Raw genomic sequence first — 25,800 nt, forward strand, 5'->3', positions numbered from 1 at the left:
GAATGTATTCAAATTCGTGTCAATTGGTTTTTGGCTTTGATTTTTGTTTGGGGGATTGGATTTATTATCTGATTTGATTTCGTACTCAATTTCTATGACCAGCATCTATTTGTTTAGACACAGTTTTCACCATTTATATTTATAGTTATTTATTCTGTCACATATACAATACATACACATATATCTCTGGGTTGAGTGTGTGTTCTTTGGATATTAAATTTATTTATGCACTTTAGCGGCTTTGTTTGATTTGAGTTTTTGATTTTGTTGTTTGATTAAATAACTAAAATTGAGTTTAAATGCAATTTACCTGCAACGTTTCGTCTCGTCTGTTATTTTTACTTCTTCTTCTGCTTTTGGGCTCACAAAACATCTATGCTAGCCGGAAAAATATCCAGAAATACATAAGAAAACGGCATGGAGATGGGTTTTCCACCACAAATCATAGTACACATACAATAAGTAAATTTGAGCTAACAACAATATAAATTCATAAGTTCATAAATATTTTACAATAGTTTTTTGTTTAGTTATTCTTTTACTCCTTGTTTATGTTAGTTTTTTTTTCTGATAAACTTAGTACCATTTTTAATGTCTTTTGATATGACTTGATCATTTCTGTTTTTTTCTTTTTTGAATGGTAGCATCTCTGTCTTCCTCTTTCATGTTTTATTTACAGGCAAATCGTATGCTAAATGCTCTATAAAATTTAACTACATTTAGGGCTTGGTTTTTTACACTTACACTCTTGTGTGGTTCTACGGCTAAATGGCTCTATGGCTACGTTGTCTCCTGTTCGGATGCTCGACTCGGAAGTATGCGACTCTTGTTGTTTGTTTGATTTTCTTTTCTACAATTGTTAACATTATCCTCTAGCCTAAAACTAAACCTAATAGTTAGTACCTATTCCTGTTGCAAAGGGGGGTAGCTGTGCGGGCAGGGGAGTTAGTGAAATGTTTTAATCAAATTAAATCAAAAATAATGACAATTAATATACACAATTAAATTCAACAAATAGACAAAGCAGAGAATCAAATAAATTGAAACAAACTAACGCTCTCCTCTCCTTCCCTTCCTGCCAAGAAAATAATCAAACGGGAATGCTCGAATCCTTTTTGATTTGTGAAATAAAAACTGTCCACAAATCTCTGTGAAAAATAACTACTGGTCTCACTTTTCTCTGTGTGCAAATCAAATCAAAACAATTTCAATTAAAATAAAATTTAATTAAAAATTGTGCTGCCTGGCCAATTGCTGAAATATTTTTTTCCCTTTTTTTTTTTGTGTTCATTCATGGATCAGAGCTATGGGCTTAAACTATTTTCTTTATTTAGCGCTAATTAATTTATTACAATATTTATGTAGGATCCCCCGCAGCACCACGCCCCCCTTCGACACTTCTTGTTTTCATTAGTTTTTTTGTTGTGTGTGTGTGTGTGTGTGTGTGTGTGTGAGCGTCTGTGTTTTCTGTAATTTAATTATAAACAAATATGCGACAACAAATCCCCGGTATGGAACAAAAAAGAAATTGGATGGAAATCCCAACGTTATGAGCCACTTTATAACCCATTTTATAAACCAATTTTTTACCCCATTTTGAGTTGTTTTTTTTCCTGTTAGCTATGGAAAGTGTTACGTGTGTGTGTGTGTGTGTGTGTGGCGCATATTTGTTGTTATTGTTTATTAAAAATATTAATCAGTCATTTGAATGCAATGAATTGCATTGCATTATATATGTATGTATGTATGTCCTATATATCTATATGTATGTATGTGTGTTTATTTATGTGTGAGTATGTGTCACATCCCGCACACAGCTGAGAGCGTACAAATTTGTGAATATATTTATGGTTTTTGTTCTTGTTTGCACGTCTCTTGGCAGTGTTAACGGTAATGCAATAATTTATATGCCCAACATTGCCTTTTGCTGACAGGCTAAAAGAATTTGCCAAATGATTGCACACACACACACGCACAGGCACACACCGCACACACACCGCACAGCACACGCATACATAAATAAAGTGTTAGTGAAATTTATTGTGTAATGCGTTTTCGCACTTGTGCAAAGATTAATATCCGTAACGGACATTGAACCCCTGCATACCCCAACAACCCCCCCTGCATGTCACTTAATAGGTACAGGCGTAGTGGGGATCCTTACTTGCCATAGGGATGCTGCTGCTGCTGCTGCTGCTGCTGCTGTTGGTGCTGGTTAATGTCCGGTGAGTGGCGCATTAAAGTGGCGCTACCGCTGCCCGGCGATAGGCTACCTTCGTGGCTGCTATTGCAGCTGATTGCTGGAGGTGCCGCCACCACTCCCACTCCCGCTCCCCCCATCATCTTCTCCGTATCCTGGCGACTGTTGGCCATAATGCGGCGTATTGTGGGCGCGCAGGGTGTGCGTCAGAGGCGCGATTCCTGCGCGTGTTCGTGTCAGACCTGACCGTGGGCATTCATGTGCAGGGACTCAACGCCATCGGCACCAGGGTTCGATGACAGCTGAGCGGGTGGATAATACTGCAACGAGGCGCAATTGAGATACTGTGCGTGGATTAGTACATGGCTGGAACCCAGCACTGAATGTGCGTTAAAAATACATGCAGAAAGTGTCAGTTCTACATTCCCAATCCCTAGCTTTCCCCTAGTAGTACCTACCCCAACGCGTCCATTGTCATAGTCGCGGCTCGCTTGGATAGTCAATTTCGCCTTCGAATGCATTGTGTCCGTCAGGGAGCTCCTTTGATGTGTGGACGGTGGCATGACGCCCGGCACTCCCCCACTATTCTGTCCATGCAGCATCATTGAGCCATTGGCCTTGCCCAGGCTGCCGCCGCCCATGGCACCGCCCATGGCACCCATAGGACCATGCCCATTGGAGCCACCGCCCGCGCTCCGTCCATCCTTGCGACGGAAACAGAACTCGAGTATGGCCACCAGCACGGAGACGAGCAGGCCGCCAATCAATATGTAGAATATTCCGGCCACATTGCTCAGCGAGAGTTCATTGTGCGATGCCTCCTGGCCGTCCGTCTTGCATTCCGTTTTGTCGTACCACCATTTGTTGCGCAACTTGATCAGTTCGCCGTTCTCCTTGAGCGTGAGGACAGCCAGATTGATGGGATCCCTGTTGAATAGAGAGAGAATTTTCCATTCCTTTTGTTAGATATGTGCAGGGAAGCGAGAGTGTCTGTGTGCGTGGCCCCTTTTAGATGTGGCATCAATTTCTGAAGCAAAGCCAAAGCCATTTCCCCTAGCCCCCCACACAATACTCACTTGAGGGCCGAGCCGAGCGGCGTGGCAATGCCAAATCCTTTTGTATCCAGATTGCGGCCCACTTTCATTGTGTCGCATGGCTCCCTGGCGTTCACATATTCGTTTTTCGGTGACTCCACCAGCAGAGCGTACTTGCCCTTGGAGGTGCGCACGCGTCTAATGCCCTCATCGTACGTATGCACAAAGACATTCGGCCGGGAGTTCATATATTCCCACATTTTGTTGTGCAGTGCGATTTGGGAGCGCTGCAAAACCGAAAAAAACAGAGAACGAAACATGCAAAAATGTTAAGAAAAAGTGTGGGAAATCCAAGCAAAAATTGAAGCCAATTGGTCGCTATTCATTTGCCCATGACTGTAAAAATGTGTGTCTACTTTTTGTCTATCTGTGTTCATATGTGTGTTGTGGCGTCAGAGCGTAAGTGTGCTTAAAAGCATTCTCCAAATAAATGTTGCCATAAAAGACAGAACAAAAGTAGAAGAAAACGAGTAGGGACGTGTGAGACGCTTCTTACGAGTCACAACTTTTATACCCGGCACTCAGTACTACATCTGCACCTAAGCGGTGTTTTGTCAAATTTTAAATTTTTCCTTCGTCTGTCATCTACATCTACAACGCTTCTCACACCAACACGCTCGCTTAGCTCGCCCCCCTTCCCTAGACCCACACACTGCAGACTCGCGGCAGAGGCAGAGGCCGCATATTGCAGAAGCAGAGTGTGAATGAGAGAATGTGTAAGAAACAACAAAAGCTGCGTGACGTGGTGGGTTTAGCCACTGCAAATAAATGTCTTCATTGTGGCTATAATAATGGTCCAATCGGATCCAAATTTGGTGATCTGATAGATATGGTCATTCCCTACGGAATGGCGTTTTTAGTTTTCTTTTAACTTCAAAATTGTAGGGAGGTTTTCACACTTGTAACAGTGTGAGCATACAGAAGTATGGATGCAACATTTGGTGGTTCTAGCTTTTATAGTCTCTGAGATCCAGGCGCTCAACAAGACGGACGGACAGACGGACAGAAGGACAGACGGACAGACAGACATGGCTCAATCGACTCGGCTATTGATGCTGATCAAGAATATAAGTATATACTTTATTGGGTCGGAAAAGTTTCCTTCTGTGCGTTACATACAACCGTAATTCCCCACAAATAAAATATACCCTATTTACTCTTGGAGTGCCGGGTATAAAAAATAACAACATAAATGGAATTGCGATTTCTGAATTCATTTCGGAATTCATTTCTGACAGAGAGCGGTGGAGAGGGGCGAGTAAAGGTCGCAGACAAATTGCTTTTTATTTTCTTAGATTTTGTTTGTCTCTTGCTAAATTAATCCTTAACTCAAAAGGCAGCCCCAGAGAGCTCCAGCCAGCCACCAGCCGTCACAGATCACAAAATTTAATGGCTTTTATTGTCTTTTGATTCGTGCGTGTGTGTGTGTGTGTGTGTGTGTGTGTCTGCGAAATTAATTTCGACTTCTCTGCTGACTGCCACTCAATGAGGCATTCATTTGAAGTGGCAGCCTCAGGGCAATAGGGTCAAATGTCTGCTTCACTCACCCTAAAGAAATCCCAGGTGGAGCCATGCAACAGAGTGCCATATTGCACCTCGGTTTGCATGGCCAGGTCCTCGGCCGAATTGATCGGCGTCACCATGCGCTCGACGGTGAGGAATGCAGCCAGATTGGCCGTGTACGAGGAGATGAGTATCAGAGTGAAGAAGAACCAGGAGGCGGCCGCAATGCGACCCGAAACGGAACGGGGCGACAGATCACAGCCCTGCTGCATGAAGGCGGCCAATGAGAACCAGAAGCTGTTCCAAATGCTGAACTCATTCACTGCCGACGAGGAGGATGAGCCACTGGTTGCCGAAACGGATGCTGCTGCGGATGCGGAGAGTGCTGCCTGCAGGGCAGCGGCACCGGCTGCCGACTGGGCACCGGGTGTGGGCGGTCCGGGTGGCATTGCTGGCACTGGCATCGGTCCGGTTGCACCTCCAATGATGCCGGGCGGCTGCTGATTGGCAAGTTGTTCGTGATGTGCATGCGGATCTGTGTGTGGAGAGGAGTGAAGTGAAGAGAGAGCAGAGGTGAGGTGTGGTATGTACAAAATGAAACCGCAGCAGCAGGAAGGGGGCAAACCGGGTGCTTATCGGAGGCGGCGGTACGTGCCCATGTCGACTGTCCCAACTTTCAATCATTTCGTTTGGATTCTTGGCTTTTTGCGCCTCTGCTCTAATTGATATGCAATCAAACCCATAGCCAAGTCCCCAAGTACACCCTTAATGCCCCCTCCCGCCCAGTTCCTGTCTCTGTTCCTTCCACCATTTGCTTCAATTGCAAAGCCATTGAGTGCCACAGAAAGCAATGATGACATTCCTGCCTCGTCCTGTCTGGTTGCTGGCTGGATGCTGATTCTGCTGCTGCTGGCATGGCCATTCATGTAGTTCCATCCTGCCATGACAGGTTTTATTTTTCACTTGGTCCCTTCCCTCCGCTTGTCAATTCTCTCGCTTTTTACACTCTCTTTCTGTCTCTCTCTGTCTGTGTGTGTGTGTGTGAGTGAAACGCTGACTGCATACCAAATTTTGTTTACTTTTTCCCGCTAAAATTACATTAAGGATGTGTTTTGCCGGATATGTGTGGAGTAGATTGTTATGAGAGCACTCAACTGGGCTCTCCATCTGTCTGTCTGTCTCCCCCGTCCATTTGTGACTCCCGTTTGCTGTCCTTTGATTGCCAGCATGAAAATTCCATGGAAATAATTGAATTTCTAATGAAAATCAAATGAAAATTGAATGCAAAACAAGTGGCAAGTCGCAAGTCCAAAAGTTACACAAAATTCAAACATGAAGCATGAAATGTATACGAATTTATTCCTGTCGCCCAACATCCTTAGGCTACCCAGCAGGTGTCCTGAGCACACTCACCTGGCGACTGTGATTGTTGCGGCTGCTGTTGCACGAGACGCCATTCATGTGGCGAGAAGCGTGACACAAAGAACAGCACGATGCTCACTCCAATGTAGCTGAAGATGACGCTCACCTGTTGAAAAGAATTAAGCCGAGAACATGAGAGCCTTGTGGAAAGGAGGCAACATGCAAAGAGAGAGACTGCCTGCCTGCCTGCTGATGATTTTTTTCATTAAGTTTTCTTAACTAATTGAAGCGGAAGCGGAACGGGGCACGGGCTTGTTGCCTAGCAAATTAACGAAACATTAACCTAATGGTGCGACGACAATGCCCGTGCCCAAGGACATTGACGGCAGCAGACCAGGAGCCACCCAGCCACTGTCTGAAGCAACTGTTGCCACTGTGGGTTAAGGTGGTGGTGGTCTGGGGGTGGAGTGTCTGCCTGCTGTCAGCACCTGAATGGCTGCCATGGAGCCAGCGCGCCTTTCTTTTGTGCGCGCTTGAAGGCGAAAGGTGTGTCCTTGTCGCTGCTGCTGCTGCTTTCATATGCCTCAATGGCACACACACATCCTTGCGCCTACTCCTACTCCTAATGATTGTGCCTGCCTGCTTTTCAGCCTTGTTCGAGGATATGTAAAATGTACGGCGCTGCTTCTTTTCAGCTGCTTCATGTAGTATGTGGCAGCAGCTAAAATGCTTCATTTAATTTATGATACATTTTTGTAAAAGACTTTTTTATTAGCTTGTTAACTTTTGCGCCTTTTTTGCCCTTACCCTTACCCTTGCCCTCATCCCACCCTGGGTGTCTGCCTACTCTGATTTGCCCTTCTTGAAACTAATTTGCATTTGTAATTTTTTTTTTGAGCTCATGTCAAATTACGCATTAGCTTTCACTTTCACCCACACTCTCGCCCGCTCTCTCTCTCTCTCGCTCTGTGACTTTTATTAGCATTTAATTTTGCATTTGTCGCGCTGTCAACACTGTTTGAATCTTTTGAGATTTGTGACCCAACAAAAAATGTAAAAAAAACCCACCAACGCGGAAACCCAAAAGGAGAGTATTTTGGGGCATAACTAATTTATGTCGAATTGCAGAGCACTAAATAAACAGGGTATCTTAGTGTCCAGACATGTTTCAGCTGCCTTTTTTTTATGCATTTTTTTGTTGGTTTATTGTTGTGTAAATTTAACAACCAGCATCGTCATAACTGTGCATTAGGGAGCGCCGAACCCAAACCCAAACCCCATCCCCAACTCCTAATTTGTTTAATTGTCTATCCGCTTGTGCCCTCCAGCAGTTCCTGGGTATCGTGGCCTGCCACTATACTGTACTATCCTTGGAGCCTTGCTGCAACATAAACATCAACTAAATGCTCATACAAATTTGATGGGTTTGCCATTTGTTTAAACAGCTCCTTGGAGCCAAACAGCCAAAACTTTGGACACGGTGAGACTAGCGTAAAATTTAAAACTTGACGGCCACGTAATTTTCGTGCCCCCTCGCCACCACGGTGTAGGTCCTGCTTAGGTCCTGCCACTTTCCACTGTTTATACGAGTAATGTAAGAGCAAAAAAAAAATAAAAATAGAGAAAAAATGGCAGTGGTAGTGGCAGTGGCAAAAGCACAAAAACTTTGTCGTTTACTCTATTAAACTTTCGGGAGGCGCAGAGCAGTGGCAGAGCAGCTTACGTGGCGGCTGCTGAAGCCCAAGTTGAAGCCAGAAACCAGAAGAAATAAATATACAAGTCGCAAACTTTGCCGGCCGCAAACTTCGTCCGAGGAGCACGAGGAGAAAATCGAGGCAGAAAAAGAATTGGCGGCGGCGGTGCCAGGCGCAACGCAGAAATGAAAGAAGAAATTGTTTAAAAAACTTTACTCATTTGTATGCAGCGCAATTTTAGCAACATTTTGACTCGTTACGCGAGTAAAAATAAACACATTCCACGGCCTGGCGCTGTTTGGCACGTTTGCAGTTGCCACTGAACAGAACAGGACAGGAAATAATTAGAAATCCAAAGGCACAAACAAGATGCGAGTGGCGAGAGGCGCGACGATGTTTTACTTTCAAATATCAATAGTTGCAACTAAATCTTCATTAAATCGGATGGGTACTATGCTGCAGGGACACACGAAGTCCGTAAGGGACTGCCAGCACTATCTGTGGAGACCATCCTTTGGAGATGCCTTTGCCTGTGTGCAATGCTCCGCTGAGCGCCAATGAAGCAGAGTGCAACAGGGGGGAACGGCGGGACACAGACTAAAGGAAGTTGTAGGAGCAGCCTCTCTCTCGCTCTCTCTCTCTCTCTCTTGGTCTCTGCCATATACGCACCCAAATTTCCTGTGATAAAGGATTCATGAAGCTGAACACTCCGGGCGTTTGCTTCACTGGCTTCTTAATCATGATGGAAATGCCCAGCGACATGAACGGCTTGCTAAAGTCGATGACACGTTCGCGTTCGGCGGTAATCGTCATGGCGGCAATCGCAATATCCGCTTCCTGCAACAGAACAGAGCAGAAGGGAAGAGATGGTTGGAGTATGGAGGTTGGAGAGTCTGCAGCTATCCAGGGAGATAGCGTGCCGCAGTGGCATCGTGTGGAGGAGGCACTTACCTTTCGCACCAACTCCCCCACCATGCCATCCCATCCGCCGTGGGTCTTTGACTTCTCGGAACCGTAATTGCCATCCTTGACCAAACGGAGTTCATCTGAGGAGTGGAAACAGAGAGGGCGTGGGTGATTAAGCAGCTAAAGAGCCTCCCTTGTCTCGTGAATTCACTTACAATTAATGCCCAATTCCTTGGAGAGCAACTCCGCGAGATCCTTGCAATAGCCCTCGAAGCGCTCATTGCCGTGCAACTTCTCGCCAAAGGCCGCCTGCTTCAGCATTATGTACGGCTCCTCCAGCACAGTGGTCACTATGTATGTGCGATTCTTCTCAAACTCCACATGCGGACGCAAGCGCACATACTTGGCATTCAGCGGCTGCAGGCCGGCGTCGTCATTCCACTCGGCGACTTTTACCTGTGGAAGAAAAAAAAACTGTAGCTGAAGCTGGAGGGGCCATAAATATAGCGGAGTTGAGCCTCTCTCGGTTTTTGCAGTGTTTGTTTTCTGTCTACACTCTAGGTACGCGTTGCGTGCAGTCGCAATTGTCTTATCTCTTGAACTGCTAGCTTTGCTTTGCTTCTCGCAGGCCACGAGCGCACTCACTCTCTCGCAGTTGTTAAAAGCTCCCTCCGCAAAAACAACAAAAACGCAAGCAACACTCGGCTGACTTCGATTCCAAGCTGCTGCGTTGTTGTTGCATTTGCTTGTTTCTCGATCGTTTGCGACTGAACCTTTTTTAGCGCCTACCTGCAGTCAACACAAAATCTCTTGCAATTCTTGCTATTCTTCTTTTGCTCATTCGGCAAGAACAACGCCGAATATTGCGGGACACTGTCAGCACATATGAATGCGCTTTCTTGTGTCGTGCAAATACAAAGTGAGAGAGAGATAGATATATGTACATACCATGGCACTGTTTACAGTCATCTCAACAACATGCAGCGTGTAATTGATGCGTCTGCCGTCATCATTGAATTTGATGTCACCCGTAAGGCCCTCGATTTCCACCTGCGGATAAAACAAGCAAAATATACCGAGAGATTACAACAGGTTACATAAACTCTCCCACAGTGTGGGTGCGTGGCGTGTCTTTAATTGCTTTCGGTATCGATGTCACATCATCATCCACCTCATCATCATCAGGCTCTCCCTCTCTCTCTCTAACACTCACCTTTCTCAAATAACGCGATATTTTATCGCCATGTTCCCAGGCATTCACCCAGCCCTTGGCCGTATTACAGTCCAATGCTCGCGACGACGAGGAGGCGCCATTGGATCCAGAATCGATGCCACCACCAGCACCGCCACCGCTGTGGGCACTGGCATTGGCATTATTGTTGTTGTTGCTGTTGTAGTTGCCGTGACCATCGCTGGATGTCGAAGCAGCCGCCTGGGCCACCATTAGATTCTGGCTGCGACGTTGCTGCACATTGTTCCTGAATTGATCCGGTTTCTTGCGCAGGATTTTATTGAACGCCTCGACCAGAACGAACACAGCATCGTACATGAGAGCTGCCTGGGCCTAGAGTGGAATAGGAATGGGCGGTAGGGATAAGGGTGGGTTTTGTGGGGTTTAATGAGTGCATTACACGGTGTTATTCACAATTTTCCCAACCATTGCCCTCTGGGGAGCAGCCAGCCCCAGCCCCAACCCAAACCCATCATCCACCTTGTTTATTCCATGAGAAAAAAAGGAGCAGGGTGGGGGACACCTAGATACTGGGTCTCCCAGCGGGTGTTAGGGTTTAGCGTTGATCTAAGAAACGTGTCGCATATTAAACCCCGACTTTGATTTAATATTTAATCGCTGGCAGAGTTCTTAAAGCGAATGCTCGGTAAACAGAAAATGAGACTACGAAAAATGGCGGAGAATGGCAAAATGAGAGAAAGGGAATGCGGCAACACACAAAGGCTTTAATGTGAATTTCCCCCCCCCTAAGCACACAGTCAAGTCAAATAAACATGGTCAAAAGAGAGCAGCAGCAGTTGGAGCTGGCGCAGTGGCTCTGAAGCGTGAGACAGCGTTGGTGATGGAGAGACTGTGTCGTCCGGTGGCTGACTGCTCTGCCCCATGCGGCTGTCCGTGTAGCGTAGCAGACGACCAACATTTAAGCGCCACAAAGTGAAATCTTTGTCAACAAGGATAATGCCAAGGAAATACAAATATAAACAGCCAGCGCAAACGCAAACTAAACCAAAACGCAGCCTCTTCTCTGCTGCTCTCTAACTGTGTGCGGCTGTCCGTGCGTGTATCTGTGTGAGTGTGCCAACAATGACAAGGACAACGGAACAGCAAGGACACATGTGCCTTTGACTGCAAGTCCTGCCCCTCCACTAAAAGTGAAATCTGCTGCTATTTGACTACAGCACAGAGAGAGCAAGCGGGAGAGGGAGAGCAGAGAAGAAAACACAAACAGACAGCTCGCAGAGCAAGCGACAAAGCGCCGCAAACTAGATGCTACATGGCTGTGCCCCTTCCGGATGCAAACATTAAATCCCCCAGCAAATATTTAACAAACCCAACTGTTCTGTAGTACTCCCCACCATGGTCATATGGGTGTGGCTGTGTGTGGCGGTGTGTGTGTTTCCCTTACCGAAATCGATTCACGGCCAGCCCCAACACTCATCTGTGGGTCCAGTCGCTTCCAACTGTCGTAGAATTCGCGCACCAACCGCCGATTGGTGTCCACAATGCGAAAGCCTGTAATGTTAATGGCCCCAAATTCGATTATCTCGCTCTCCCAGCGATCGTCCATGACCTGCAAAATGCAAAGACAATAGAAATAAGTTTCGGCTTTTTGGGGGCGCGATGCGATGTGGTGGCGGTGGCCTGCAACTTACCAAACCACTCAGCAAATAGTGATAGGTGCGACGTCCCAGTCGCAAATCGCGCACATGCTGGATGAGTATTTGTTTGGCCATTTCCGTGGGACAGTCGAGGACGATGTGCTTGCTGGTGAAGCGTCCGATTTGCTCCAGCGTGTGCAGGAACTCGATGGCCATGCTGACATTGGAGATGCGCTTGACCAGCTCGACTTGAAAGGACTCGTTGCCGGGTTTCAGCCCCTGATAGATTTGCTGCAGGCGCAATAGACCTACATAACAAAAGGGGTACACAGAGGGGTAGCGGGTGTGTGTGAGTGCAAGTGTGATCCTGTTAATTAACTGAGTTTTCGGGGAGCGGTCGTGTCGGGCACAGAGAGGCACACAGATCCGATTCGATGCATATATACATTAGGAAGGGCACACAAATTACAACCATCAACAGTTTTGCGAGTCGTTAGCCACTGCTGAAAAGGAATAAGCCCCATGGCCCCTTGGGTCAGGCCCGGCCCCGCCCGGCCCGGCCTCTCGTTCGTCCGGAGAGTATCCCTTATCAACAAGACGAACATTTGCAACTCTCACAGACAGGAAACCCTCAGGGGGGGATGGATGGATGGTCAGACAAGGGGTTATATGTAAACCCGAATCCACACGACAAACAATCAAATTCGCAACGAAATTAAATCTTCTTATTCATAGAAAATTCAAGCGTTTCAATGAATTGAGTTATTCTCAGGCTAAACCATAAGCAGCTTAAAAATCGATTTTTAACGAACAAAAAGACGATAACAAGGATCTTGATTTTTTTACAGAGTAGCTTAGCAGGCACTGAGAGAAAAATTGAAAAAATTGTAACAAAAATTCTGGGATAATTTCTTTGTTAACAAAATATTTAATTTAAAATATAAAATATATTTATTTGTATTGTGAAATATTTATATTTCAATAAAATATATAAAGCAACTTTTTGAGCATTTTTCTCCCCTTCTCTGCAAGAAAATACCTCAGAGAACGTTCTAGTTTTTCTTGTCGCCTGGGCCTTGACATTTGCTTTTGTCGAAAAATAGGCCATAGACAGACACACACAAAACAGACATATGCACAAGGGCTCAACCCATGCCAGCCCTCACCCCACGTACACCCTTTTGTAGTACAACAAAAGCCAAAGGAGCAAAATCAGTTTCAATTTGAAATTTACCGAAAACGGATACAAAGATACGGACGTACTCGTACATGCCCCTGCCTGCACATGGTCCAGCAGATACTCAGGGACGTGGCTTAGTTTCTGGGCTTCGGGCAGGGCCAAGTATCAGGCCCCAGCTCTCCCTTCAGCATCCCTTTTGGGCCATGGAATTATCAGCGCTGTTGTGCTGGCAGCCATCGTTTGTGCCACATCGTTGTGTGTGATATGCGCATGAGATTCCTCTGCGAGCGCAATTTGCATTTGTGTTTATTGAGTTATGGCTGCAACTAACTGCCGCTTCGCCCAAGCTCCAAGCTCCGAGTTCCAAGCTTCATGCTCCATGCCCTGTGCCACCCATGCAGCTTTCATTCGCACTTAAAACGAGATGGCAAAGACGCCCTAGGCCCTGCACGAGTCAAAACTCAACGATTCAATGCGCCTGGGACTGTGATGGAGATGGAAAGATGGAGACGCACACAAGCCCAACGGAGAGGACAGACAGATGATTTGTATTACGGCAGCTACGCAGCAAACAAAAGCAAAAGAAAAAGTGTAGTAAGAGAAAGGAAAAAGGAGAGCAAGAGGAGGAGCAGAAGCAGGAGCAGGGAAAACTGAGGAGCAGAAGACAGTAAAAATCTCTGACTTGCTCTCTCTCTGTCCTCAACTGAATGTCGCAGGAGACATGGCGCTGGCTGCAGCTTCGAATGCGCCTTCAATTTATGTTTGCGGATAAAATGGGATTTGCTTTTTGCTTCTGGGCTTCTGGCTGGATTTTTGATTTAGACATTGTCGGTGGCATGCCCCATGCTCGCTACGCACGCCACCAAAGTGACATAGAGAGAGAGAGGGAGGGAGAGAGATGTGTAGAGTACTCAATACATTTCCAATTTGTTGTTGCTTTGATTTGCACTATGTACGAAGGAGGGTTTTGTTCAAGTTTTATTCGTCTTGTTTTGGTGGAGAGTACATAGCGGTATATAGCCGAGGGTACGCCAAGGGTATTCCAGGCTATTTATACGAATTGTAAGAGGAAGAATATAGAAGAACAACAGCAGATCAACTGCGTAGTGAGCGCAGGTGGCGTAGCGACAGCAGGTAGCGAAACAGAAAGTGCAAAAAAGCTCACCCTCGTGAGAGGAACGGCCTGGCGGCCAGAACGAGATGGCTAGAGATCCACTGCACAGATCCAACCAGCTGGAATTCGCTCTCATCTGTTTTAGCCTATGCACGCGTGAGCTTACACACAAATTGGAGTGTTGAATGCGAGTATTTAGCACTTTACAACTCCAGAACCTAAGGAATTTCCACTCGCGCAGTGGGCCTTTGGGGTATCAAAAATGTCTTGAATAAAACATGGACCTTTGTTTCCGTATGTCTCTCTCCCCCTCTCTCTGTGTGTGTTTGTGTGAATGAGTGTGTGGCCATTTTTTGCTGTGTTGTGTGTTCTCGTTGTGCAATAAATTTTCTGCCTTGCCTTTTATACAATTTCATTTGCTGGCACTTCCTATTCCTCTACGCCGCTGCCACGCCCGCACTCCCCCACGCTCTTTTCCCATTCTGACATTCGCTTCCATTCGCTTGGCTTGTGTTTGGATTTGATTTTCGGGTGTTTTTTTCGATTTCGAGATTTGCCGCTTGGATTTGGAGTGGTATCCAATGTGCGTACGTGGGTTAGTCTCTGTGTGTGTGTGTGTGTGTGTTTGCATTAGTGTTGTGTATCTATGTGCATGAATCGGAAAATCGAAAGTGTAATTGAAGAGCATGCGGTGCTGCGGCGGCCGAGGATTTTGTTTTATTTCATTTTTGATATGAAAACATTTTTGTGGCTCACCCCGTGGCATATAATTCGAGTGCCACCGCAATTTCCCTCTCCCTTTTCTGCGAATCCACATCCGCTGTCTGTGTGTGTGTGTGTGTGTTTATTTCCGGTGATTTTTTTATTGTTTTATTTCCAAGCTGTGGCCGGGTAGGCTGCTGCGGGGACTTCTCTTTCATTTTCGTTTATGTAACGAATTTAATTTACAATTATATTTATTTTTTTTGTTGAGCGTTTTTCGTTTTTCGTTTTCTGTTTTTTGGCAGCCCAAATTCAATTTATTTTGAGCACAGAAAGGGAATTGAAAATTGAATTTAATCACAAATTGTCAAGAGACAGAGATGCAGCAGTGGGCCGAGTGCCACTATTCCAGCTATTATTTCTCCAGTGGCTATGCAAATCTGTCAACAGCCACGCCCACTGCCCACACACGTACACTCACTCGTCTGGATCGCCCTGGCTGATTGAGGCTCAACTTTCACTCGGCAACACACACAAATGCGTAAGGCAAACAAGACAATTTGTTATGTTAAACAAAAGTTAGTTTTGCGGAAATGAAGTTTTCCTGCCTTCGGTAGCGACACCATCAACCAGCAGATGCAAAAGATACAACAAAGAGGGAGAGAGCGAGCAAGAGATGTGGATTGTGGACATAGAGCCCATCACACATCAGATATGTACATACACTTATGTACATATACATACATACATATGTATGTACATATGTTGGTTAACAAGTAAGACATTTGCCAAGCATATTTTATGCAGAGAGTTGAGGGCGGTGGAAAAGAGAAGATAAACAAATGTAATTATTATAAGGAAGTTCCTTCTCTCCACAGTCTCTCCACCCCCACTCTCCCCCATTGATATTTCTGGACAAAGTATTAGAAGAAAATTATTTCCTGGCCAGGAAATTGATGTCCCTTCCTGGCTCCTCTCGCTCTACGAATAATTTTCCAAAATAAACCACCCATTAATTTATGCATTAAATCGCATCAACTTGATCTACTGCGCTGCCCACCGTAATTATGATACCAAGAAAATAGTCAAAAAAATATACAAAAAAAAACTTCTGGGCTTTAAGTGCCACGCCCTAATTTAGCAGCTTGTTAGGGCTCGAGTTTTTTATACTTGCTGCTGTCCTGGCTGCCTCAGCCTAGCTGCCTGCTGCTTGTTGTGCTATCAAAAACTTTGCCGCTTTAATTACTTACAAAACTGCGTCCTGTACGTCCTGCGTCCTCGCCGGCCTCATTCGGTTACTGGCAAAATTATGCTGACAAGCTCAAAGGCTTTGCGCATATGTTTTCAATGGCCTCGAAACAGGAACAGGAGACTGCGAGTGGGGGGCCACAGGCAGCATTAAAAGTATCAAATAACATGAAAGTGAAAGCGCAGTAAACCCCATAATGGTTAAATTAATGGCAGTCCTACCGGAATGGCAGCAGCAGCGGAAGTAGGGGGCATGGAGCAGTAGCAGGACTCCGCCAGGAGAAGCCTCGCAGCAGCCACATTCTGGCATCCTTTTCGGCTGTTGTCTTTAAGCAATTTGCGCTGCCATTTGACGCAGTTTATGCAAATTTTTCAGCCTGTGATTTAAATTATGTAGCAAAGCACATTCCCATTCCCATCTGCTGCTGCTCCCCCGCTCTCTACGTGGCCAAAGTGCCATGAACCATCAACGTTTGCTTATTATTCATGATGTTCCGCCCCCGGTCTCTATTTACAGATTCCTTTCAGATTTTTATATGCACCCACAAACGGCTCAAATCGAAAATACATATTTGATTGTCTTTTTGGGATGGGTTTTTGGTAGAAGACAATCAAATCTTTCATCTATAAACGAAACCATTTACATAATTCTGCAGTTAAGGATTTTTTGGGGGTCGCTCGCCTTTGGGTCATTGATTAGTAGCAGGAGGGTACCTGTTGGCGGTCGGGGGTGTCTCTTTAATAAACCATATTGAGTCTGGGCCACCGAACTGCTGACGTATTCATTGCAACATGAGCAAGCAGATTTTCACACGTCCTTAACATCCCAGCGACAGCGGCAAACAGCAATCTCACGCACAATTCTGTAGCTGAATCTGTAGTTGTATCTGTAACTGTAACTGTATCTGTAACTGTGTGTGGAATGTTTATTTTTTGTTCTTTCTTGCCCAGCCCCCCAGTAATAAATTTCATTTCACAGGCAAGTCAATGTGCTGTTAACACGGCAATGGGGAAGGCACACGCCTACATACACATTCCGATTTTTTCTTCCCATTTTCTTCCCTTTTATTTCCTCTTCATTTTCGCCATCTGCCAGAACGCACACACACACACGTGCCGTGCGTGTGAGTGAAAGTATGTGTAAGTAAGACATTTACTTTCATTGCAGACTGTTGATTGTATGGTTTTTCCATATTGAAAGGACCAGAGGAGCCGCGTGGGCTGGCTGGAAATTGTGCGTTTCCCCAGCGGAAATAATATGCGCATGCATAAATAGAAATAAAAGGCCACAAAAAGTAATCATTTAATGCTCAACAAACCACAAAATAAAGCAACAAAAATAAAGAGTGTAAATCTAGCTGGAAACTGGCCAACTGAGCATCGCTAGCTGTCACTTTACCCAAACTCCCACCTCGCCCCCGATATACGTACAGTGGCTCCATCGCATAATCGGACAGCGATATCCTCTTTACGAATGTGCTCAAAAAGTATATAGAAATGCGTTAGACCAACCGTTTTTTCACTTTTTATACAACTTAATAGTATTACCTATCCAAATCATAAACAAAAAGTCATACTTTTTAGTGAGAACAGTTAGTTTTAATCGAAAAACCAAAAAAAGTCATGTTTTGAGACTCAACGCATAATCGGACAGGGCAAAAATGCCAAAGGAAAATCCCGTTTTTTTTCCAAAATTCTTTTCATAGTCCCGGTTTTTCTTATCGAATGTTTGCCATGGATGCCTGGATATATACCAGACAAAACAAAAACATTTTGTATGCCCCCCCCCCAGGAGAGCAATCCTTTTTCGAAATTTCGCTTGCTATAGACATAGAACACGGAAGGAAAACTGCTCGGAAAACCGCCAAATGGATTGGAAAAGGCTAAACTATGGTTCACTAAATAAATATAAGGATCCATAATAAGTTTAGGCTGGTCAAAATTGTTCGGGAAGGCCACGGCTAACTTTTATATGAGCCAAAAGAGCATTCGATATTAAAAAAAATTAGTAAAAATAACTTTAAAAATTCATAAAAATTAGAACCTACTTCAAAATCGATCGGGAAAAGTAGTTTTCCCAAAAAGGGGGGTCTTATACATTGAAAAAGTACCATTTGTATGAGAGATTTCCCCGACCTAGTACATTTGTGGGCTCTAACATTGAAATAATTGAGTCGAGAACTTGTACTGAGAAAATTAATTTATCGAATAAGGCATTTTGATGCTATATCCTCTAAAATTCCAATTTTTTTGGTAGCATTCATTCAATAATATCTTTTAATAATAAACACTATCAAAAAAATTGGAATTTTAGAGGATATAGCATCAAAATGCCTTATTCGATAAATTAATTTTCTCAGTACAAGTTCTCGACTCAATTATTTCAATGTTAGAGCCCACAAATGTACTAGGTCGGGGAAATCTCTCATACAAATGGTACTTTTTCAATGTATAAGACCCCCCTTTTTGGGAAAACTACTTTTCCCGATCGATTTTGAAGTAGGTTCTAATTTTTATGAATTTTTAAAGTTATTTTTACTAATTTTTTTTAATATCGAATGCTCTTTTGGCTCATATAAAAGTTAGCCGTGGCCTTCCCGAACAATTTTGACCAGCCTAAACTTATTATGGATCCTTATATTTATTTAGTGAACCATAGTTTAGCCTTTTCCAATCCATTTGGCGGTTTTCCGAGCAGTTTTCCTTCCGTGTTCTATGTCTATAGCAAGCGAAATTTCGAAAAAGGATTGCTCTCCTGGGGGGGGGGCATACAAAATGTTTTTGTTTTGTCTGGTATATATCCAGGCATCCATGGCAAACATTCGATAAGAAAAACCGGGACTATGAAAAGAATTTTGGAAAAAAAACGGGATTTTCCTTTGGCATTTTTGCCCTGTCCGATTATGCGTTGAGTCTCAAAACATGACTTTTTTTGGTTTTTCGATTAAAACTAACTGTTCTCACTAAAAAGTATGACTTTTTGTTTATGATTTGGATAGGTAATACTATTAAGTTGTATAAAAAGTGAAAAAACGGTTGGTCTAACGCATTTCTATATACTTTTTGAGCACATTCGTAAAGAGGAAACCGCTGTCCGATTATGCGATGGAGCCACTGTACGTCATTTGTTCTTGTGCTGCTGGAACGTGCAAATACTTTGCAATTCATGTGGCACTGCTTTCGCAACGATACGCCGTCAATGTCTATGTACGAGTGTGTCTATGGGAAAATTTGCTTATACTTTGGGCTCATTTGACATTTGATTGGAGGCGAGACAGCTGCTGCTACGAACAGTTAAACATGCCAAGCGCTTCATTTCCATACGCCACGAAAATATATCATGCAGAAAATGTTATGGATCTAATAAATTATATACATATGAATGTATTCATTCATATGTATGTACATATATAGATATGTATGTATGTATGTACGAACATCCCATTGCTTCCTACAGTTTTTACATATTTTGTTTTTATATTTTTCTGTAGGCGCAGTGCAGTTGCTTTTGTCTTCTCTCTCAATCTTCATTTGATTTACGAGCTTTGCTTCTCTCAAGCTATGCACACGCTCTCTCAGCAAGTGCTTATCGCTCTCTCAGCGATTTGTGCATGCTCGATCGTGTCCGGTACTGCAAAGCTTTCTACCTGCGCCACCTACTTGCACGCAATCCAAAGTCCCGCAATTTTGGCTCTCTCAGCAACAACAAACGCAGGCCCTCGCTCTCAGCAGAAATTTGCTGCGTTGCTTTTGTATTTATTTTGATATTCTTATTGCATTTAAACGGCAGCTTAAAAGAGGGAGAAGTGAAAGAGGGACACTCGACTCTGGTCTCTGTCTTTATTTTGATGTTATAATTGCAGCATAAATTTAACGACTGCGCAAATACCGTAAACTTATTGTGGCTGTCTATGTTTACAAATCATTGCAGAATCATTTCAGAATGGTCATAAATACATTCCCAATAAAATCCATTAAAGTTTACCATACAAAGATTACTTCCTAATCCTCGCACTTTTAAAGCCATCGCTCCTCATAGATTTCTTTGATGATCTGTGTATAGGGAAAGGAATCGGAAGCAGGAGTGGGCTTCACCCGTATGGAGGGAAAAATCCAATAACCGCAGGCGGCACAAGTGTTTTTTAGTGAACACACACACATAAGACATACCACACTCATACATATGTATAGATATATGTAGATACATACATATGTACATATGTACAATATATTATAATGTACCCATAGCTGGAGGCTGGCACATGTTGGAATTCATTTTTTGGGTGTCGGGCATCGAGCATCCGGGGCAAATACAATAATTTCACAGCTAAAAGGAAAATGTGTGTGTAAGCAGCAGCCAATTTCTTGGCCAAGTCGTAAATACAAGTCCGGGAATAAACTTATAAGCTGCTACCCCCACTGCCATAGAGCAAAGCTGGCCCCAAAAACCCATAACAAAATATTGTTTGTGTTTTTGCATCGATTTGTTGTTTCTGTTGTGATTGCCTCTGCCACCGACCGACCGAGCCGACAGACCGACCGCTGCCACAGTTGTACAAACCACTCGAAAAATTGTATCTAAAGCTTTGGCTCGGCCATTTGGCCATAAATAGTTCTTTTAGCCTATTTCTTTGTAATAAACTCGTTGCCGCTTCGAATAAACAAAAGTAGAAGCCATGGCGAGCCAAGCGCCCACATGCGTTGCTTTGTTTTTTTTTTTTGGATGGCCGACAAAACAAAAGGCCGTTAACTGGCAAAGGCGTTGGTCGTAGGGCGGCGTTACGTGCCAGACTTTGCGCCCAGAAGTTGCCTTCTGCCAATCCATTCCATTCGATTCTGTTTAGGCCATGCCCTCCCTGACCCTAGCCGCCACCCTCCCTTGGGGGCGGACGTGTAAACATGGCCATAAACTAAGTAGAAAAATGAAAAACGGCCCCACATAGCCATGGGCTTGCGGGCCTGGGAAATTCGCTTGAATTGTCAAATATTAATTGAGAAATCGGGCGAGAGTAGGGGCTGAGCCGAATCAAAATTGATTTGCCATCAAGAAGTCGGAGAATTATTAGAATTATGCGACTGCGGAATGTCGAATTGATTGAGTGGCAGTAGACACAAACACTTGGCCAGAGACACGGCCACACACAGACTCGAGGGTGGATGAGAGATTAACACAAACAGAGAGACACAGATACACACACCTACAACTACAGATACAGTCAGAAATGGAGATGCGGTTGGGTGAGACGACTCTGCTGTGGCCTGTCTGTCGCTTCAATTGATTGAGTGCTGGCCTGTTGGCGCGACCGCAAAAAAGATTTTCACGTGGCATTCATTAATAATAATAATGCAAGCAGCCCAGACACTAACAGTTTGTCCGGACGGATGGCGTGTGCCCTAGCTGTCTGTCCCTCGCAGCATTTTCTGTCTGTCTCTACCAGTTCTTTCTCTCTGTCTCTCTCTGTTCCTATTCATCCTTTGGCTGCCTCCAGTTGCCACATAAACCAATTGTCTGACTGCCAATGGCGCATCATGTCAGCAGAGTCGACAGCACGGGGGGCCGCAGTTCAGGGGTCGGGTCGGGTGTCTGCTGTGTCATTAAACTTTATTTATGCAGCGACCAAATGAAAAATGCTTGCAGAAACTTATAACAAAAGTAAATTTACAAAACAGGGGGAAAAATCCAGAGGTAGAGGGCGAGAGAGAGAGGAAGGACACAATCTGTATGGAGAGCGAGAGAGTTGCTGCCATAAGTAGTTTGCATAGAATGAGGGTAAAATTATTATTATTGACTCCGTTGGGGGTACGTTTCCGCTCTCGTTTCCCTTCTAAACACATTTATTTATACCCAGCAGCAGGCAAAGGGTATTCAGGGGTATACTTGATCCCCTGGCATACGTTTTAACAGCCAAAAGGAGTCGCATAGGGTATCTTATGGTCGCTACAATTGTGCCGCTTCTTCTACTTACCATCGTGTGAATCGTATAGATAAATTATCTTGCGCCAGCCATAAAATTGTATGGTATCAATGATTGCCTGATGATAATCCGGTCGCATGCTGAGGGCAAAGTCGAGAAATCCAGACGATGGCGTAAGCACCTAAAAACGCGAAAATTATGGAAAGCAGCACACAGGCGGGAAGAAAGCAAAGAATAGAGGAGAGAAAAGAGAGGAGAAAAGAGAGGAAGAGAGGAGAGAAAGAGAGTTAGTAAACATGAATCATTATTGAGTGCTCATTGTGTTCGTTCGTTCGTTCGTTCGTTTCTCGGCTGCTTTAGGGGCATTTGCCTGCCTGATTTATAGGCACTGGGCCTCCCGTCCTGTTGGCCCTTAACATGGGGCCAAAAGCTGTACGTGTGTGTCTGTGGTGTGTGTATTTCATAAATTTTTTAAAGCGCACACGGCCGCTAGGACATCATTAGAAACAAGTGGGACGGACTATGGCTATGAACGGCGGCGCTGCAGTGGCTCCCACAATGATTTGTACCGGTGAGGCTCATAAATTTAAGACCAGGCAGCCGTGTGACCCAGCTGTGTGCCGCCCCTCCCTGTCGTGTGTGTTTTCAAGGTTAGCTAAATTTATTTTGCAAGACTCAACCGTGCGTATGATTAATATTTCATATTTAAATAGGCAAACGACCTTCGAACTCTCTCCCATTCGCTTTCTCTTTAATATTTATGAATGTCTCACCTTCTCGGGAAACCAGGGCGTCACGAAGGGCATCTGAAAGGTATTCGAATAGGAGTGCAGGGTATCAAAGGAGTCGGGGGAAACGGCGCCCAGCATGGAGTAGACTCCCCTCGAGAATTGATTGCAAACTGCAAAGAGAGACAAAGAAAATGAAAGAAAATTGCTATAAAAATGCGCATAATTCAACCAAAATGTGAACGCGTAACGAGATCTTTCTCTGGATTCGTTTTACATTCTTTTACAATCATTAATATTCATGGGTGAATGATTCATTTGAAATACTCACTTAAGCGGGATAGCTTGAAGGCATCCGCTGTATTAATCACATCCACATAGGCCTGCAGCTCAAACCTTCGGGAGGAGACATTCAGATTGTGATTGAGCATCGCATACTTGAAGGCCGACTGCACCTCATCCGTGCCCTGCTCAAAGATGGCACCTGTGCAAAGAGAGAGAGAGAGAGAAACATGCAAAAAGATGGTTGTTAAAATTTTTGTGTATTTTTCGGCGGATGGCAAAGTTTTTTTGGGTGGCAAAGCATCGAAATTGTCAATTAAGTTCAAAGCAAAAAGGCACTTTAAACTTTTGTAATTGCTTTTGCGAGAGATGCGATGCGAAGTTTGTTGCTGCCGTTGCCTGCTGCCGCCTGCTGTTGCTGCCTGCCACAATCTCCAGTGACTGTTGCTGCTGCCTGCCGCCTGCCTCAATCTCCACTAACTGCCGCTGTCGTGAAGCCAATTGTTAAGTGGCAGGCAAGCGGCTTTCTGCGTTCTGCAGCTAAACGCTAATAAGCGTAGCCGTTTCAGTTTACAAAAGAAATGCCAAAAGATTTGCCTCAAATGAAACTGAATCTGGAGGCACAAAGAGAGCGAGGGGCAGGGATCGTTGAAACTTAAATTTGATGCCACATAAGGGGCGAGCCTTGAGGATTTTTTTGCAGCCGTACCTACAGCTGGCACTGGCGCTGTTGAGGGTTTTCAAAATAAACGAGATCCAGGACTAGCACTAGGACTAGAAGCAGGAGGACTAAACACAGAGGCACAGCGCAGTGCAGGGCTGTGGCTGGGGCAGCTTCGTGGAGTCTCCTGTCAAATGCATCGCATCGTAGTTGGTGTAGGGCTTAGGGGGGGGAGGGCATATGGTTTACACTCTCACCTAATGGGATTTTCTCGGTTAATGATGGCTGTGCGCTGGCTCCTCCAATTCCACCTCCACCGCCCATTCCTCCTCCTCCTCTGCTGTTGCTGCTGCTGCTGTGGCTGCTGCTGCTGCTGCTTTGGCTCCATGTTAGCCATAATAAAAAGCTTGGCCAAAGGCAGCTCAACTCTAAGCCGTGGCGCATTTTGCAGCCGCCTGTTCAATGTTGCTTGCCACCCTCCCGCTGTTGTTGTTGTTGTTGCTTGCTGTTGCCTCTTGTTGTTGCCTGGCCAGAGAGAGAGAGTCTTCTGCTGCTGCTGCTGCTGCTGCTGCTTCTACGGTTTCTACTTGCTGTTTGCCTAATTTCTGTTGTTGTTGCACTTAGTTGCCGTTGCCGTTGCCGTTGCCGTTGCTGGCATTTGTGCGCCTGCCGCTGCACTTAGTGCCGCTGCCGCTGCTGCTGCTGCTGTGGCATCTGTAGAGGTTCAGTTTTCTAGAGTGCAGAAAATAGAGAGAGAAATGTTTATTTTGGAATTGTTTGCAAGGGGTTAATCATGGAAGTTATGTGTCCAAAAGTAGGTGCTCTTTCAGGCTTGCGAGTGTCCCTGTTTATTGGTTCAAATTAGGGGCACGACAGACAGCACACGCGTTGACTTGCACGTGTCTTTGCCACCTGCCACAATGGCACAAAACTTGGGTAGACAGTGTCACACGACACCCGACACCACCCACCACCCCCACTCGCATACACTTTCTGCTGATGCGAGCATCATTTATGTTGCTGCTGCCACACTGCCACACTGACACCCACCGTGTGACTGTTTCAGTGTGTGTGTTCGGTGAACTGTATGCAAATATGTCTCCCTGCCCCTGCCCCTGCCCCTGCCCCAGCCTATTTGCAGGTGTGTTTGTCTGTGTGCGGCATTCAACTCGCGGCATCTTTCTCTGTCTCTTTCTTTGTCTCTGTTTCTGTTTCTGTTTTTGTGTGTGCGTCGCGTGTGTGGAGTGTGTCACTGTGCCACCAGCCGAGGCAGCAGCAGCAGCAGCAGCAGCAGCAGCAGCAGCAGCAGCAGCAGCAGCTTGTGTCCCTTATTGTTGCCCCGTGTGCAACGTGTGTGTTCCCCCCTCTGCGTCGTTATCCTTTCGCTTCGCTGAATGTTTTTTTTTCTGCTGATTTTGCGCTTATTTTAAATGTCTTTTATGCTTTTGTTTTTTTGTCTTTGTCTTTGCTTTTGTTTTTCCTTTTGCTTTTGTTGCTGCTGCTGCTGTTTGTTTGCTTTACTTTTGTGTTTTGTTTTATGCCTTTTATTGTTAATTATTTAAAATTGCAAAAGCTCAGAGGTCCCGCGATTGACTGAATGGCTGGCTGACTGGTTGGCTGCCAGCACCCCTGACCCCCGCCCCGTGTACCAGTTGTCTCTCAAAAATGTCCGTTTCCCTTGTATATTCATCCGGTTACCCGGTCTCCCCTTTCTCCTTTGTCCCTCCCACGCCCATCGTTTATTGGAATTTTATTTTTGGTATTTCTGGTTTGCTTTTTCCTCCCTTTTGGGCTTTACATTCGCTTGGGCATGGGTCTTTGGAGAGTGGTTTAATTTTTGAAATTGTTTTTAAAATCGGCTTATTTGGGGCATGCCACACACACACACACACACACACATACACAAGACAGTGCGCAGAGGGCAAATTTGTAAGGGAGTTTGGCATGTTAAACAGGAAAAAGCGATTGGATTTTTCAATGCAAATTAAAAGTTTCGCATTTAATTGTGGCAAATGCAAATTGTGGGGCAAAAAATCAAACGATTTTTGTTCAAAAAGGTGGACTTTTGGGACTGTAAAAGCAGCTAGAAAATTTCAAAATTCAGTTGAAGTTTAGATTCATTTAAAATCAAATCAATAAGCTAGGCAGAAATAAACCAAATATATTAATACAAAACTTAAGAATTTTAAAACGCAACATGAATTTTTCCTTGTCCCTAATCATTGTTGAATCATATTTTTATTACTGGGAACTAAATCCATGACAAAAGCTGCCCAAGAGCACCCCTTTCTTTGGCGAGTATCCCCCCCGTTTCGTGCATTCATTTGTTCGTTTATTCGTTGGCTCATTCATTAACCACACATAAAACCACTTGAGTGAAAA

The 25,800-nt window shown here is 44.7% G+C and overlaps 1 protein-coding gene across 1 annotated transcript; it reads right to left on the reverse strand.

Moving 5' to 3' along the window:
* Positions 1-47: 47 nt before the first annotated feature.
* LOC117894157 (glutamate receptor 1) lies at positions 48-23,964 on the reverse strand. Its single transcript, XM_034801054.1, has 16 exons — positions 23,676-23,964; positions 22,807-22,959; positions 22,521-22,648; positions 21,799-21,928; positions 11,643-11,896; positions 11,396-11,560; positions 9,973-10,323; positions 9,708-9,809; positions 8,975-9,215; positions 8,805-8,899; positions 8,523-8,690; positions 6,211-6,325; positions 4,842-5,332; positions 3,277-3,521; positions 2,659-3,127; positions 48-2,544 (listed from the first exon to the last, which is right to left on the reverse strand). The coding sequence occupies exons 1-16, from the start codon at positions 23,860-23,862 to the stop codon at positions 2,437-2,439; spliced, it is 3,402 nt and encodes a 1,133-aa protein (XP_034656945.1). The 5' UTR covers positions 23,863-23,964; the 3' UTR covers positions 48-2,436.
* Between the last annotated feature and the right edge of the window lie 1,836 nt (positions 23,965-25,800).

Source organism: Drosophila subobscura, chromosome J (genome assembly GCF_008121235.1).
Source record: "Drosophila subobscura isolate 14011-0131.10 chromosome J, UCBerk_Dsub_1.0, whole genome shotgun sequence".
NCBI classification, from domain to species: domain Eukaryota; kingdom Metazoa; phylum Arthropoda; class Insecta; order Diptera; family Drosophilidae; genus Drosophila; species Drosophila subobscura.

What these genes read in the sequence shown, in the direction of transcription:
- LOC117894157 (XM_034801054.1), bottom strand. Translation starts at nt 23,862, where the DNA reads ATGCGCCACGGCTTAGAGTTGAGCTGCCTTTGGCCAAGCTTTTTATTA. An exon ending in TGGGGGAGTTGGTGCGAAAG is followed by an intron (nt 8,691 to 8,804) that starts GTAAGTGCCTCC and finishes GTTCTGTTGCAG; the next exon opens with GAAGCGGATATTGCGATTGC. An exon ending in CCACCTGGGATTTCTTTAGG is followed by an intron (nt 3,522 to 4,841) that starts GTGAGTGAAGCA and finishes TCGGTTTTGCAG; the next exon opens with CGCTCCCAAATCGCACTGCA.